Source organism: Dermacentor silvarum, chromosome 7, assembly GCF_013339745.2.
Source record: "Dermacentor silvarum isolate Dsil-2018 chromosome 7, BIME_Dsil_1.4, whole genome shotgun sequence".
Classification (NCBI taxonomy): Eukaryota; Metazoa; Arthropoda; class Arachnida; order Ixodida; family Ixodidae; genus Dermacentor; species Dermacentor silvarum.
This window is the reverse complement of record NC_051160.1, coordinates 71,801,054-71,818,992: the sequence shown is the minus strand read 5'-3', so window position 1 is coordinate 71,818,992 and position 17,939 is coordinate 71,801,054. Positions and strand designations below refer to the sequence as shown.

General features: G+C 47.8%; 1 protein-coding gene across 1 annotated transcript; it reads left to right on the top strand.

The window, feature by feature from the left end:
* The first annotated feature begins 1,664 nt into the window (after window positions 1-1,664).
* On the top strand, window positions 1,665-17,872 carry LOC125947150 (uncharacterized). The gene is made up of 3 exons (XM_049671526.1): window positions 1,665-1,837; window positions 12,708-12,846; window positions 17,719-17,872. The coding sequence occupies exons 1-3, from the start codon at window positions 1,792-1,794 to the stop codon at window positions 17,870-17,872; spliced, it is 339 nt and encodes a 112-aa protein (XP_049527483.1). The 5' UTR covers window positions 1,665-1,791.
* Window positions 17,873-17,939: the final 67 nt, after the last annotated feature.

The window sequence follows — 17,939 nt, the reverse complement described above, 5'->3', positions numbered from 1 at the left end:
TATTTGGCCGTTCAACCAGATCAGCAGATAAGGCGTTAATTTTCCAGTCTGCAATTGTCCGAGGAAAGAAAGAGTACATGAACGTGTTAGTCCTGCATTTAAGCTCAGATACCTATTTTGGTTGAACAGTCATGATAACGCCTCGTTTCAAGTTTTTCTATAGTTCTGCCTTTTGTAGGAGGTTAGATGGGGGATACTTTCCAGCTATAACAGTTGAAGATGAACTAATAGATTTTTTGGGATGCTTTCTATAGTTTTAATTTGTTAGCTTCTGTCCAGGGATCCCAGGCCACTGCAGCGTTCTCCATTATGGGGCTAATAAACGTCTTGTACGTCAAAAGCTTTCTTTCGGTCGTTGAGTGACCCAGTGTGCTCCGAAGGTAGCACAATTTTCCGAACGCTTGTTGTGTAACGAACGTCACGTGTTTATTCCAGCGCCAATCAGAGGTTATCATCACTCCCAAAACTTGTAGTATATATGCACTATGCTTAAAGGTTGGTTATTGATGTAGTAGGTGAATTCAAGTGGTTGCTCTTTACGTGTTATGGTCATTGCTACCGTTTTTCTACTATTTATGATCATCTGCCATGTGCTACACCAGTTCGCAATTGTTCTTAATGCTTCGTTCAGTGAGACCTGATCATTAGGGCTAGAGATTTCCCGGAATCAGTGAAAGCAAGTGTGAGGTGTCATGTCAACCATTGATTCCAGATAATACCAGTCATTCGTTGCATAACCTGGTTTCTGTGGTCGTAATCGTCATCATAATCGTCATCATGTTTATGACCACTGCAGTGGCCGTATTAGGTAACGATTACTTTCAGTTTTCAATCTTATTACCCGCGGTCATTGCATGGCTCGACACCACGCCTTCGTTCTCGGCCTCGATCTCGGCCGCTCACTTCTACAGGTGATAAGAAATGAATGCATAATCCGCGGAAAATAATCCTTACATGATAAAACCCACGAATTACACAACGCGTGATGGATACATTTGCCGTAACACGATTTTCGCAATCAACCCTCCTGTATAGCAGGCCTCATAATATGCTCTGAGCATGACCGCACACATTATCGGGCAATTACCGAATCATTCAAGTGCTCGTCCGTATAAAATTGCGTGCGGGGCGCTGTCAGTGTCTTATAGGCCCTTTTGCAAGGGCGTACACCCCCTTTACCCCTCCTCTTCTCGACCTTTCCTTTTGATCATCATTACGAACTAAGCACTGCGGCTTTCTGCAACAAGGCCTCTTGAGCGCAGCGTTTATAAATACAAAATTACCATTGGGTTACGTTTGAATGTTTGCTGCGCAAGAGTTTGTACAACTCACCTGAGGGACGCCGGCGCCAAGGACGAACGAGTCAGGAAGAGGAAAGTGTAAGACGTGAAGAAAAAAAAACGTAATAAAAGTACGAAAAAAATATATCGCAAGCCCACCACAGTTTCTCAGACATCTCTGTTCTCGAAAGAAAAATAAAAGGAAACAAACACGCTTTCTTTTTCCAGCTAAGGACCTTCACGCTTGTTCCCAGGCCCTTGATTGTCGCTACATTTTCTCTCCTCATTTTTTTTCTTTCCTTTTCTCTTTCTATCTACGTCGGTCCAGCCGAAGACGCATCTGGCATTCGCTACAGCGCGTCTTTAGTGAGCAAAAGAGATCTTCCTTTTTCATTTCTCAACTTTTGCTGTGGTGTCTCGGGACGACCGGACGTTCTAGTGCGCTCCGGAGACAAGAAAACGCTCGAATATTTGGCGCCTGTGGACCCTGCCTCCGTTGGAAGACGCTGTCATGTGTCGCTTACTTCTCCTGGGCCTACTTTGCGCCGCGATGTGCGGTGAGTTGTGCAGTAATGCGCGGAACTGTTTTTTTTTTTCTTACAGCGAATCTGTATGTGGCTAGCCGATTCGTTCGCCCGTCGCTTGTACGCAAAAACTATCATCATCAGCAATGGCTCGAGCGTCGTCGCCTTCTTCCACAGCTGGCTCCGTCGCCGCTCATCATTCCAGCGTAGAATGGTAGAATTTCACTTCTCTTCTGTCGTCGTAATGGGGAGGCCGCGTTTACGGAGGTATGAGCCATTGCTTAAGGGGCTGTGACCCATTCGTTGTCTTACCGTGACGGACAGATTTAATTTTGAAGCAATTTAATTTCGAAGAATCGCAAGCGGCAATGGCGACAACGGCGGACGGCGGGCATAGCGTCAGTGACGTCGTTTTCTCGGTCGCAGCCGAACGTGTGTGTAACCTCATTAAGGAACACAAAGACGTAACCAATAATTGAAAAATAATTTAATGTACCATCGGGATTAACCCAGTGATAAACAACGGGGCTGCACGTTTCAGCTTCACCGGTTAACCATCTGTACGGAGTGTTTGGGCGGTGATTTTTTTTTACTATCATCAATGTCAATTGCGTCAATTTTCCTATCAATCAACGTCAATTGCGTCCAGCTTCACAACCCATGCAAGTGTAGACAGACAAATCTCATGTGAAGGAGCCTATAAGAATTAATTTCGGAAAAAAGATACAGCTGCTCACCGGACAAATCATGCATCGCGCTCCGAGCTCAGAGCATTGCTATGTATGTACATATATACTGGATGCGTATACTGGTAGAGTTGATACCCAGATGTGTCGCGTAGAGTACTGAGTGTCGCTTGTCGTTTCTTAAATATTATTTTCAGAGTTATCGGCACCTGTTCGATATTTCACAACCGCATAGCAGCACTTGACTCTTTCGTATACTCCATAAAAGGTGCAGTCATTAGGGGAATATAAGTTACTCCCATATGGAAGTGAACGTTGTAGCAAAACTACAAAATTACGCTTCGTCATACGATTGTCGTCATACCGTCATCCTCCCGTCGTCCTGTCGCTGTATTCGTGATGCGGTCGACGTTATAACATCGTCATCATTTCAGAATCGTCCTCTCATCGTCATGTTGTCGTTGTCATACCGCCTTTGTCCTTCCATCGACATGATTCCTTCTTCGTGATTCCATTGTCGTCACTTCGTCGCCGTCATGTCGTCATGTCCATCATGAGCGACCTTGTCAGGCTGGTGCCATATCAAAGTTGGCCGATAGCGGAGACAGCGTATACATCGCACATTGCCCAAGCAATGGTAGCATCAGAATTACCACTACAGATTTTAAGTAAGAGTGACTTCAACCATACGGTGCGTCGCTATATTTAGCGATAGGATAATTTCCTTTCGCTCTGCATTGTGGCGTTCTTAGCGTGACGCCAGGGAGGGACCACAATAAGAGAACCAAATGATTCTAGCTCCTCAAATAACGAACAGCGTGATCGCATCGCTATCGTGAGTCGTAACAGTGCAAAGGCGATAACAAAAATTCTCGTCTGAAGCAACCTGATGACCCTACTATCGTACTGACAGTCACAGTGGCCTAGCATGCCCTAATTGAAATCATTAACAGTGTATCTCAACTTGCTAATTTACCTCTGTTTACTGGAATAGAGGCTCTTTTAAACCAGTAAGACTCGCAGAGAATGCGGTAATTATTAACTTGTACCACAACATTAACAATGTAGGAGGGACGCAAGCGAAACATATGCAAAAAGCCTAAACAAAGTACCGTAACAGAGAATGGGCTTAGTACTAGTCCCCCGCTGTATGACAGTTCTCGCTTCTTTCAAGTAAAGAGATACATTATGCGCGTTTCGTGCAAAAAAGAAAGAAAAAGAAAAAAAAAGTGCCATTAGAGGGCAATGTAAGACCAGTTGACTGCGGTCAACGCGTTTCCGAACCAGAAAATTAGGCCAAATCATCGACCTATCCACACTAACGAGGCGACGCTGCTGTCGCCTGTATTTCAATCTCGCCACAAATAGTAGCACAAAAAAAAAAGACAGAAAAAGAAACAAAGACGCTTGTATCTCTACTTCACTGTATCGACGAAAACTGGCTCTTCCTCTGCCCTAAAAGAAGTGGTATTCACCTTTTTTCTTTTTCTGCTTCTCTTGAAGTGACAAAAAACAAAGAAATAGGCAGTTTAAATGTGCGCATGCGCGTAAGACAGCTTAACAGCCACTCTGGCCACTTGGTCTACCCCAGATCTGCAAGGAAATCAGATGCCTGTCCAAATAAGAGTATGGTGTGGCCGGCCGTGAATGAACGTTTCGTATAGAGGTGCTACAAAATATCCCGCGGCCATTTCTAAAAACCGCAACTCGCCCTTGTAAAGTGACACCAAAGGGACACTAATGTAGATAAGTCACCCCCTTTCTTGATAAAATAGGCTTCTGCAGCTCTCGTGCCGTCATATCACGTCTCCTTCAGTGAATGCGAATGCCTTCAAATGCGGTATGCACCCACACAAGCCACAGTGGAAGTGCAAGTGTGAGCCAGTTTTTTTTTTTTTTTTCAATAAAGAGGTCGTGCTGTCCGTCTCTTTTTCCCACCACTTACGTCTGGCACCACAAACATTCACAACTGTGCACTAACTGGTTTAACATCTTCCTTTGGTCGAGTACATTCCAGCGGAATTCGGTAGGAATTAAAATAGGAGTTTATATTACCCTATAGTAAAACGTTTTATTAGTTTCCTGTTAGGCCATAGGGAATTGCATTGGGTATATATTAGTCGATATATAGGTAACTTGCACGTATTAGTGTCCGTAGAGTGTGATGGTACTTGCCAATATAGTAATAGAAGTAGTTATTTGGTCCACCGTCAATTAGTACTGTTTACAGATAAAGCTTTCTGGCCGTGGTAAGTTGTAATAGCAGCTATGTTTTGTTGAAATTTGTTTTGGATTTGGAACTGAATGCTAGTTTAGCCAAAACTGAGCTGCTACAAAACTGACCCGCTCAGTCACGGTGTCTCCATACGGCGATGATAATGATGATAAGAATAATGATCCACATTTATGGAGTGTACCCACTAAGAGGGAATAGGCTAAATATCGGGTGGCAAATACATATGGAGACACAACACACTTTGGAATGTTAATACGCGACTAGTGACAAGAAGAACAATATTGAACATGGCACCATAAACAATGTTATAAGTCACATTAGTACTGCGAATAATGCAAAACTATGGTAATTTGAGAGATGCGCTACCAGGTTTGACGAGACGCTCGACAAATTGCTCTATGTCTGTGTTGTTAAGTCGTGTTTCTTCCGGCTGCCGACACAATAATAACCAATGCATCTACTTGCAACAAATATTTCAGCTCTCTCCATGATCCAGCGCATCACCTATAAGAGCCTAATTTTCTAATCAGGTAATTTTTGCAATTATGTAGAGTGACCCGAAGTGACTTAAATATTCATACAACGGGTTCCAATTATTTTTTGTATAGTTTGCGCCGAACTTTCAGAAAAATGTATATAAATTTGGAGGCCTTAAGAACACTAATTCGTGACTGAAGTGGATAAACAGCAAAGCTGCACAGAAACATGTGTGCGCGTTCCACAACAGTTGTTCAGTCCACCCTCCAGATTTCGTCCGCCATGAATAACTTATTTAGTGTTGTTTGTTGGAATGTCAAGCCGATCATATACTGCTGTACGTAGATCTGCAAATACTTTATAACTGAAAGGGCGGTAATGGATTACTGGCACGACAATTTTGGCATGCAATTTTTTTGTTGCGTCACATGAAGGTCCATGTATACGCTCTAAACACTACAAAAATATTGACAGGGAGCCTGCTAAATAATTTACTATAATACTTGTTCCTATGAACCAGGGGCCGAATTCAAAAAGCATTTCCTTCGTAAGTACTCAGTGCCATTGGTTGCGCGCTTTCGCTAATGATATGTCCAGAGTCAGGATTGGCTAGAATTTTCTCTTGCGAACAATAGCAGCGTGAGATGTTCTTGCGCATACGGACCCAGTTTTGGTTTCGTAGCCCAGGCGGTGGATGCGACACGACGTCATGATAACTGAGCTCAACCAGAAGAGACGGGCCGCTGTATTCTTGTGTGTATTTATTTCAGCAACGTCATTATACACTTGGCCTTATTGTTAAACGACGTCGCCAATATTTCTCTGTGTCATGGGGCCGGGACAATGTTGATGACACGAGTTCGGTATTTCACGACCAACTATTGTATCATAATTATTTTGTCTTATAAGTGCTTCCAGCCTTCACATTCGCTAAGTGACGTAATCTCTTCATGATTGACAAGCATGTCCTTGGTTTATGCAACTTCTAAAATACGTGTCAGTACTCATTAGTTAGGTGTTCCTGCACAGTCAATATATACACGACGACTTATTAATCCCAAGCAGGCAATTAATTTAAGTTTGAAGAAAGTCAGCATACGTCTGGTATTTTCGTGCCTCATTATGCGGAGAATCCCAGCCGACACGGCGCATTGTTATAATTCAACTGGCGGCCGAAGCGGAATATTGAAGTACTGGTACGACAATATTGCCTGCAGCATCACTTTTTTATTTTTAAATGCTTATTCCACCGATGAGGGTGAGTGAACGAACGCGTTTCTATGTATCACACACGGGAGACGACGTTATCTTCGCATTGAGCCTTTGACATCGGCGTCGTGGGCACGATGCAAGGGCAGCCTTGTATGTCCGGTCACGTCTTCATTTTCTCGTGTGAGCGCCGGCAGCGGCACAAATAAGGTTTTATTTTTCCTCCGCCAGTTTCACACTCTCTCTCTCTCTCTGTGGGAATGTTCGCAGGGGAGCCGTCTGCCGTCGCTGTCTTGTAATATGTTATAGGTCGAGCGAGGTACTTTTCTTGTCTCAGCTAGCTTAGGTGGTTTATGCCGTCTCATCAAAAAAAAAAAAAAAAATTGCATGGTTTTGTTCGCCTACCGTCCTATGGATAGCCAGGAGTGAAAAGTGGCAGAAGGGAGTGGGGAATTATACAAGGCACCCTAAATGATTATTTCGAACAATAATTACTTTGTTTGCCTCAAACACAACGATATACCTAGGCAACGACAACAGCACATATTGCGAGTGTGCAATGCATTCAATACAGTGGTACACTGTTATAAAGGGACGCAAAATAGAGCAACTTTAGAAAATTACCTTACCTGAGAGGGGGAAACGGAGCTTCTCAGGACCTTCATTAAAGTTATTTGTCTGTCTGTCTACCACAGTATACCAAACAAAGCCACTGTTATCGTGACAAGAGGTTTGGTAAACCAGAAAAAAAAAAGCGAGAACAAGAGACGGGTGACGACGCCGCATTGAAGTTGCTGCACGAGCTCGACGTGATGTCCCGCATTTTGACGGCGTTTGCTCGGACCTATAGTTAATTTTTTGGCGATGATCATTGACTGTATTGTATTCTAATAGACCACAATGACAGCGCGCGCACACACACACGCACACACACACACACACACACACACACACACACACACACACACACACACACACACACACACACACGACGCACGCACGCACGCACGCACGCACGCACGCACGCACGCACGCACGCACGCACGCACGCACGCACGCACGCACGCACCACACCACACACACACACACACACACACACACACACACACACACACACACACACACACTCCGTTTCAAATATTTCTCAAACTAAAAAGGCGAACAATAACATCGATTTAATATGCACTGTACGTACACATACAATGCGAGAGTACAAAATATGAAAGTCTGTTTCGTCGCAATAGCAGATTCAAGCAGAACTAGCTAGCTAGGCCGAATCAGTCGTGGCAAGCAATTGGCCGCCGCCCTTCGGACCACCAGCAAGCTAACTAAACGACCTCGTTATGCCGTAAATACAGTTGTTTTTCTTTCTCTCCCTCTTATTTCGTTGCTGACAGAGCTCTCAAGTTCTGTAACAAAGCCCGCAGGGAGGCGGAAATGCAAAGCTCAGCGTGTGTGAAGAGAGAACGATGGTTGTCCCTTCACCGTTCACAAGCGTCTTATAAGCAGTGATGCAATTACTCTGGGTGCCTATTAAATGATCGCTTCCTGATACCTTTGGCACGGTTTCCGCATCTCAAATGATAGCCACAGATAGCCGCGCGTGAAGTGCTATGGCAGGAAACACACTATCATAATTTTCTCACCAAAGCGGTCGAGAGAATGAGATGATGCGGCTACGGCCGGCGTTATATATGTCCCTGCCTCTTTTCTCTTTATTCAAATTTATCTACGAAAGGCACGAGCCGTAACATTGGCCAGAACAGGTTGCTACATAGACGTTGCTTCAGATGTTCCCATAGTACATATGGCAGACATCTAGTACGACCAGGCGAGAGTAATATTCGAGTAGATGGACTGGAACGACGTCATAACTTATGTGTTTTAATGCGATAGCAATTACATGGATACTCCAGGCGCATTTCCGTCATCCCCGTCACCATCGCCATCGGCGTTATGTTCCATATAAGGTCCAATGGCGATAACATCGTCGCCGCGGGCAGCATGTATCTTAGAAGCGTGAATTGCTGGGCTACTTGGTTCACGTTCTAAAGCGAAAAAAAAAACAGCGATAACCAAGACGCAGGACCAGAAGCAGGCACACACAAACACAGTTGCCGGACTTACAAGAGTTGTAAGTCCGGCGACTGTGTGTTTGTGTGCCTCCTTCTGGTCCTGCGTCTTGGTTATCGCAGTTGTTTTTTTCGCTTTAGAGCATACTGTATGTGCGAGTGAAAGTGTGCAAGGGTGTGCCGACGACATTGGCTCAATATTGCGCGCGCAAGGGGGCAAAGCGGGGAAGAAGCGCGCCGTCTTCCGTCGCGTGCAAGGAACCGGGGGGAAGGGAGATGGGGGGGGGGGGCGGCGTTCTACTCTGGCGGCTGCTGAGTATGGCGCGGCCGCGCTGGCCCATCTCGAAAGCTATATTTGCGATGGGAACAGAGGATCCCAGTGCTGATAGTTATCACGCTTACTCACTCCAGCGTTTTGACAGCGAGTTTCCGCGGTCATCGAGTGAGATGTATTCGCGTTTGCTCGTGTGCGTGTGACACCAGGCTTGTTAATTTAGTTAGTAAGCGAATGTTTACAGGTTTAAACGACCTATAAAACTACCATCCTTACTTCGTATAGCGGTCTACTAATTACCTATCGCAATCGATGATTTGCCTTTCCGGCAAAACTGCGACTTTTTTAGGAAGGTGGCAACTGCAAAAGCTCTATCATTAGTTACCTTAAACCCGCCGTGGTGGCTCAGTCAGCTAAGGCGTTGCGCTGCTGAGCAACGCCTTAGCGAATTCCGGCCGCGGTGGCCGCATTTCGATGGAGGCGAAATGCAAAAACGCCCGTGTGCTTGCGTTGTAGTGCACGTTAAAGAACCCCAGGTGGTCAAAATTATTCCGGAGTCCTCCACTACGGCGTGCCTCATAATCAGAACTGGTTTTGGCACGTAAAACCCCAGAAAGAAGAGAAGATTAGTTACCTTAAAATTTGACACTTCATATTTTGATTAGCAATTGAGCTTAGAGGCCGGAACATAAGTATACCGTACACGCGCAAGTGCGTGATTTGTAACGCACCAACATTTGCCGATGGAGCCGTGAAAATAATCAAATTTCCTTAGTTTATTGCGTCTAGCTATATGAAGGTTCTGTCAGGCGTTCATGTTCTCTGTTTCCGTGGTGCCAGAGCACATATCCGTTCCTGTGGCGATCGTCGTCGTCGTCCCTCGGCGTCCATCGTAACCGAGCGAACGAGCACATAGAAGGATGAACGAGCGAAGGCGGAGCGCCTTCGCTGCACCCCCTTATGAGAAGGAGGGGGTGCAGCGAAGGCGCTCCGCCTTCGCTGCCACGAGGCGTAAAGCGGAGGAGGAGGGATGGCGAAAGCGTGAGAAGTAAATCGTACTGCCGCACAAGAAGGGCTTTGCGGCGACGATGGCTACGAGATGGCGCCAGAGTAGCGCGTGTCGTCTGTACACCGATGACGGCGCCGATACCATATATGGAAATAAAGCGATGCATGAGCGGAGGTCTGTCTGCGGCGGATGTTGTGACTCGCGCCCACGCGTCACCCACGCGCTGCCTCTCGCGATCTCCCGATTATCGAGGCAGTCGCGACACACTTCGCTCCGTTTGCAACGTGCCGCATGAGGCAGATTGCCCGCGGCAGCCAATACATCGCGAAATGAAAACACGCGTATAGCTGCGCTAAAATTTCGCATTAGGGAGTTTAATAATATGTCGGTCAATTTTTTTATTGCTGTCAATATGGAAAAAAATTCTACGCTTCCTAATCCACTTTTGAACGTGCATGACTCAGGCAGGATTATTCACGTCCAAGCTGGAACATTAAACCAATTGTCAACAATGGGTGAGTATAAATACGAAAGAAAACATGTCGCAGTTTCGCCCGAAAGGCGAAGCATCACTTGCGATAGCAAATTAGTAGAGAGCTATTCGGAGTAGGGATAGTAGTAGGTCAGAACCGTGTGGAGATCGCTTTCAAGATACGGTGTGCCTGACAACCCACACCAGCGCAAAGTACGAGCGCAGTTGTTGACAGAGTAAAAGCTTCCCCCCCCCCTCCTTCCATCGCGGCCTTCCCGCTTTCCTCATTTTGCGTGGGAGATTGAGTGGCCAATTCCCCTTGCGCCCGGTTGCAAGAGTGGCCAGTTCCCCTTGCGCCCAGTTGCAAGACACGCATTTGGTGCCGCAGCACAGCGTCGCGAGTTCAAAGTTTAAATTCAGTTTAAAACATCTCACCGGAAAACATTGACTTGCTGCACTTCGCAGCGCCCTTCACATGATTCATGAAGATCTACCACGAAAATGGAGTATATTTACTGATTCGAAGGCAGCCCTGCAGTGTCTGCTATCCACTCTACGTTGTAGACCACAAGACAACTTGTGCTGGAAATAAGGCATATATATGACCAACTATAGCAGAACAAGGACATGACATTACTTTTTCGTGGCTCCCAGGCCACTGCGGCATCATGACCAAAGAATAGGTCAATTAAGCTGCTAGGAGGGCTCACGCAAATGTTGGGGAGGAACCCATCCCACTTTCAAGAACCGATGCAGCAACAAAGCTTCTCATACTCGCGCGTGATGCCACTCGATCCATGTGGAACACGCCAGGTTTCCGATATACTCGACTGTACCGCTTGGACCCATCCCTCCGACTACGTATTACATCTGGACGTTCCCGAATCGAGACAACGCTCTCTGCCGACTGTCTGTGGCTTGAGGTATCGTTTACGAATGCTTTTAATTGCTTGCCGCATCGGAATGGCCGAGAGTGCTGCCTGTGATGGTGGCGGCTGCGAGAAAACAATCCAACATATCCTGTGTCATTTTCCCCGTTACAGCTCCCAGAGACAGTCGCTCGGGACGGCGTTGGCACGCCTCGACGACTGGCCGCTCCCTGAGCAGTTGAGAGTGCCGGATGATGTGGCATTCACACCATAAGGTGACGAGGGCGCTACTGAAGTGCTTCCGGTCAAACGACCTGCTTGATAGACTGTGACGTGACACTCCTGAGTTCCTTTGTGTGTGTGTTTGTGATCTCCCTCTCTTTCTATGTGCGTGTATTTTTCTTTATCCTTCTGTCTCCCCTTACCCCTTCCCCGGTGAAGGGTAGCAAACTGCATATCTACCTTCCGGTTAACCTCCCTGCCTTTCGCATCTCATTTATCTCTCTCTTTCGAAATTAATTTTCTTCAAAATTAAAGCTGTCCATTACGTAAGACAATGAATGGCTCATACCCCTTTAAGCAATGGCTCATACCACCGTAAACGCAGCATATCCCCATTACGACGACAAAAGGAAGGAAGGAAGGAAGGAAGGAAATAAATAAAGAAAGAGAGAAAAAAAGAAAAAAGAAAGTGCCCGTCCACTATCGTGAAGATGGAAGCCAGCGAAGCTGTGACTATGCTGGGTCTCCTGTCGGGAATATTGTTACAGGGAATTTATATATTACCATTATTGATTATATTGAGCGTCTTTGGCACGTTCGTCAAAGAGCAAGGACACCGGCGTCTTGTTTTCGCCCGCCGCGGTGGCCAAGTAGTGCGTTTGCTGCGCCAAGTTCACCCAATCGTCATAGACTATAGCGTATGAGGCGGCGTCTGTAGCAGCGAACCTTCCCATTGGCTGCGACGCCACGTCACGGCCGCGCTCGCGACTTTGGCTCGCGCTTGCTGGCTCGGGCCTCGGCGGAGCAAAGCGGGCGAAAGGGCGCACGTGCTGCCGCGGTATTGCGTGAGGGGGAGAGGCGATCGCCGCGACGTCACGTCACCCTCGCTCTCGGAAGTCCGTTATCCGCGCGTTCCTCGTCCGCACAAGTTCTCGCCTGCTGTCTAGCTGCGCCTCGGCACAGTGCCTAGACCACGAGCCGGTCGTGGCCTAGACTGTACGGCACAGTGCCTAGACTGTACGGCACAGTGCCTAGACTGCACGGCACAGTGCCTAGGCACTGTAGCCTCGGTAATGCCTAATCAAAACGTGTCAATTGTCGCAACGCGCTCGCTGGCCCGCGAGGTGTTCATAACTCGCAAGACCGCCCAGCGGCGTTCAAATGGACATTAATGCTTTCGCTTTCACGACTCATAAGAAGTGCTTAAGTTTCTTCTGATATTTTTTGTTTAATGGCCTACGACGACGTTTTGTGCATCGCAGTGTAGTATTCGTTCTGGAGAAGATGGAAGTGTGCGCTGTGAGAGCCCGTTGCAGTCGCAGTAAATGTGTTCAGAGCGGAAGGAATCGCTGAAGTCGGCTGACTTCTCTCCTGCAGGCACTACGCTCGGCAGCCCACTGAAAGAGACGGCCGATTGCTCCGTGTCCATTCTGGATGGCTGCGGCAGAGCTTTCATACCGTACGCCGACACTACAAGAATGGCCGAGACTGAGCAGGAGTTGAAGGAACAGTGCGCGTGAGTATACGCCTATTTATCACTCGAGATAATACAGGGTGTCCACCTTGCCATGCTCCAAGATTTAAAAATATGCAAATGTAACGTTATAGCTGGACAGAACCGAGGTAATGTTGTTTGCCGTCGCTTGGAGATACTCAGATTACTTTTCCCCCATTCCGCCTAGTTACATAATTAGTCTTAATTAATCAACTTGTCAAATGTAATAATCAGATGAAAAGTGTCAACGAGAAAATTGTAGAGAAACATGAAAAACTCCATATACAGCTTTCTGTTGCAGAATACGTGCTACGTAAAAGTACTTTTTTTCCGAGCGTGAAAGAAGCCCGCGAACACATGCAAAGTATTTCAAGCGGCCGGTCGCGCGGCAATTTTGCGTGTATGCGCGGGCTTCTTTCAAGCTCGGAAAAAACACTTTTATGTAGCACGTTCGGGCGAGTATATATATATATATATATATATATATATATACATATATATATACATATATATATCGATATAGGTTCTGTGTGAACAAGTAGGGGAATGATGGAAATTTATGAGGAAGCAAGAACATTCCTCATTCGATGCGAGCCTTTGGTAAGAAATCTCTGCTAAAGAGGATTGGCGGTTTCGCCCGAACGGCGAATCACTGACTGCGAGAGCAGGGTTTAGCGCGGCGCTTGAACTTCTGGGACGGTGTTCGAAGTATAAGCGGACCCGACTAACGTGGACGTGACATACGCGGATGCGCCGAAATTTCGTGCACCCTTAAAAAATTTGACACGCCGTGTAGAGCCTGCAATGACATCGCATAAGGCCCCACTACGCTGCCCATAAAGAGCCGCGTCAGCAAAATTACGTCAATTTGAGCTTTGAGTACTGATATTGTTTTGCATTTGCAATATTTAGTAGGATGAGAATATTTAAGATAAAAGGCATGCGCTGTGTTTGTTAGCATTCGTGACATTTGTTTCCGGGCTGCTATTCTTAAAATTCTGAGGAATAACTTAGTCAAGAACGTAAGACCTGGTCTGAGCAACTTTGGTGATTGAATAGTGCAGCAATATAACCCGAATGTACGGAATGGGTAGGCATATATCATACCTATATATATGCGGAGCACCACGGCGACGCCGACGTCGAAAATTCGCTTGGAGTGTCCGTCGCAATAAAAAAAATCACAGCATATCCACGGGGTGAATGATGATGAGTGGGGCGAAGCTCCGGAGGGAATCATCGGATCTCCCGCTTAAGGGGACGCTAGCATAAACGCGTTAGAAACGTGCAGTACTCTCTAGTAAGGGGGAGCGGCCACAGCTTCTTACGCAGCCATTTACACATGCCGGAACGTGCACCGCGTTTGCCGACGCCATCACATGACTGCTGAGAGAGTATACCCCCCGTATTCATAAACGCTCCTCGACTTGAACTTGACTTGCCACCGCTTTGGGCAGCGCGTTCGAAACGCGTTGAAGGTAATGCGGAGAGGCCACAGCGTCTTACACCAGCTTCTTACACGGGCCGTAACGCGCTAGCACAAACGCGTTAGAAACGCGCTAGAAACGCGGCCTTTCGTTAATGTTGGGTATTTATTGCCATCGTGGTGCGTGTGTCCATGTCCGCTTCGTGGCGTAGTGGGCTAACGCCGCGCGCTCGGAAGCGAGGGGTCCCTGGTTCGATTCCGCGCTACGGACACAACTTCGGGATTTTTTAACACGAAAGTGTTTTATGCCGGGGTCCACCAAGACTTCACTGACGTATTTCCGTCACGGAAATACGTCATAGAACATAATACAAAGAAAGAAACCAGAAGAAAAAGTTCCACAAACATGCAAAATTTGGAAATCGAACCCACGACCTCTCGGTCCGCGACGATAGATCGCCGAGCGTTTAACCCATTGCGCCACAAACGCATTTGCAGAGAGCTACACAGACGCGCCTTATATATCTAACACTCCTCCGTGTACCCGCGCTCTTGCTCGGGGCGGTGCCGCCGCCTACGAGCAGAAAAGAGAAGTACTGCATTATGACACTAACGCGCACCGACAGTGAACGCTTCGGTGGTCTCAGCACTACGACTATAGTGCCTAGAATATACTTACTAGTGTGCCGACCGCGGGCTTTCCGGTGGCACGGAGAATGATGCCTTCCGCCGGCTGCCACCAGACGGCGATAGCCGTACGGACCGTGCTATGCCGAGCGGCGTCTCTAGCCAACGCGCGCGTGTGCGACAGACGCCAATGGGCTGTCCCAGCCCGTTTCGTTCTGCGGAGCGTTGGTTGAGGTGCAAAGCGTAATCGAAAGAATATGATTTCGTTGCACTTACAAACGATCGTATGCACAGTTATCATTATAACGCTACACTATACGGGGTGTTTCTTCGAAAAATACCAATAAATAAATACGTGGTTTCCAAAGTGAAAATTTTTTCCACAGTAAACTATTATATGCGAGACATGTCCACAAATGCTAAATTCGCACCAAGTTGTATCTAATTACCATAAATTAAATTAATTACCATAAATGACGGTAATTAAACAGGGCACATTTTCATGGGCGAAACACCGTCGATTAATTTTGAACGAGCGCTCAATGTAGCAATTATTAAAGTGTTTCTCACAAGCGACAGCCGCCAGAGTTAGCCTTCGATCAGCCCTCTTATTTCTTCTCCCACTCGCCAAAACGTTCTGGCCAGTCAACAGGCGCTGAATAATGAGACTTGCTCCTTGTTTGAGCGGTATCCAGTTGTACAATATGGGACAAAACAGGTGCTGTGTTTACGCCTCGTTTTCTGCGACATCTCGGTTCCGTCCGTGAACAGACACAAGTGCGAACCACGCGCACAGAAAGAAACCCAGCAATGACATGCGGAGGCACCACATGCTACTTGCTCGAAAGCTACAACGCGCCGCAACCGACTGCGCTTACGAACGCGCATCCGAAGTGCACCCGAAGCGCAAGCGACGCGTGATGCGCCGCTCGGTTAGCACGGTCCCAAACAGTGTCGCCGTGTGGGGGCCTCCGGCGGAAGGCATCACCGGCGGTGCCAGCGTCTCCCATTGGAAACGCCCGGCGGTCGGCACACTAGTATGTATATTCTAGGCACTATACTACGACGCCTCGATGCCAGCATTCGAAGGGACGCTGGCATCAAGAAGCACTACCAACACCACCTAGGTGGCGTTCACCGTACTCAGCACAGCGGAGCGTGGCCTCCGCAATTAGCTCTGAAAATGTTTCTGAAGTTGATCGCGGAGGCTGCAATTACGACGCGCTGTACGCGCTGATTTGACTCGGTGACGATTCAGTTACGTGCTTTGTCTTGCGCGTTGTATTAGTGTGTCAGTTACGTGCTTCGTCTTTCGCGTTGTGCTAGCGTGTGCAGCGTAGTGCAGCTTCCATATGCAGGACGGTTGCTCATGGTCATCGACGTTGGTAGTCGTGATGGAGGAGACGTGCCACTAGGCGTCAGCGTGGGTGCATCAACGCCTAAGGGCGCTTTAGCCACAAAACACCAATAGACATTATATATCAATGTGCAATAAACATTACACTACTTCTGTGAAGACACGTTTCACTTTCGTGTTCTATACCGATTCCTATATAAGAGGGATCAACCACATTTTTTTTTCTTTTTTCTCATTTTTCTCAGACTGGTTGCACACTACTACTACGACGACGGGGACGGAACGGGTGCCGCTATAAGGAGCTTCGCCCCTAAAAAGTTGTCGCAGTTTCACCTGAAAGGCGAAGCATCAATTGCGATAGCACATTTGTAGAGAGCTATACGGAGTATTGATATTAGCTTCATCAGCTGTATAAACTTGGACATGCAGCAGCACCGGCAACACGCAGAACTGTTGTCGACGCCGTCGGCGTTTTGCCCGCGTTCGCTCAAAATGCGTGCGGCGTTGGTGACTGTTGCCGGAGCCTCTGATATAAATAGGCATTTGGTGCCGCACCTCAACGTCGCCTCCCTTCCCTCCCCCCCTCCCCCTCCCCCACGGCCTTTCGCGCGTCGGAAGAAGGCGCGTTTGCTCTGCATATATGGTGATTGTAAAGGAGGAAAGAGACGCCTACTTCTGCAGCCCTTAAGGGAGCACGGCGCAGAACGCGTGTTTGTTCTACGCCGTGCGTTCACTCCCCGTCAAAGCGCGCGCCCCTCGCGCTCTTTCACTCGCACATACAGCGTTCGGCGCGCGGCGACGATTTCATCTCCATTGACGTCATACGGAACCTCACGGCGACGGCGACGACGACGGCGACGCCGACGGCAGAAATCTGCTTTTGAGTGTCCATATAGTTGCTATCGCAATAAAAAATTCACCGACGATTACTGCACACCTAAATGCGAAATTTCAGCGCTGCTCTATACGTGTTTTCATTTGGCGATAAATTGGCTGGCGCGGACAATCGGTCTCTTGCGACACGTTGCAAACGGAGCGAAGTGTGGCGCGAATGCCTCGCTATTCGGGAGATCGCGAGGGGCAGCGCGTGGGTGACGTGTGGGCGCGATTCACAGCAGCCGCCACAGAGAGACCTCCGCTCATGCAGCGCTTTGTTTCCATATGTGGTACCGATGACATCATCGGTGAACAGACGACTCGCGCTACTCTGACGCCATCTCGTAGCCATCGACGCCGCAAAGCCCGTCTTGCGCGGCGCTCCACGTTTCTTCTCACGCTTTCGCCATACCCTCCTCCTCCGCTTTCCTCCGCTCTCTTCGTTATCGCCGTCTTTCATCCGCGCTCCGCGTTCGCTCTTTCATCCTTCGCTGTGCTCGTTCGTTCGGTAAGAGGGACGACGCCGCCGCTCGCACCAGGAACTGGCGCCTAATAGCTACGCTCTAAAATGTGTTTCTAGTTTGGTTTTCTTGATTGTCCATCGCAGGTTACACTTCAAGCAGTTGCGATGTGCCCGGAACTTCACAACAATGTGCGCCACGGGTTTGCCTCGAGTGGCCGCCGTGCTGGCGTTGGACGCTGCGGACGAAAACATCGAGGCCGTCTGCACGCCACGCACTGAGCTGCATACGAGTGAGTAGGCCAGTTATACTGCCACACCACGTGGCACACCACGTGATATTGTTGGAAAGACATGATTGCTACGAA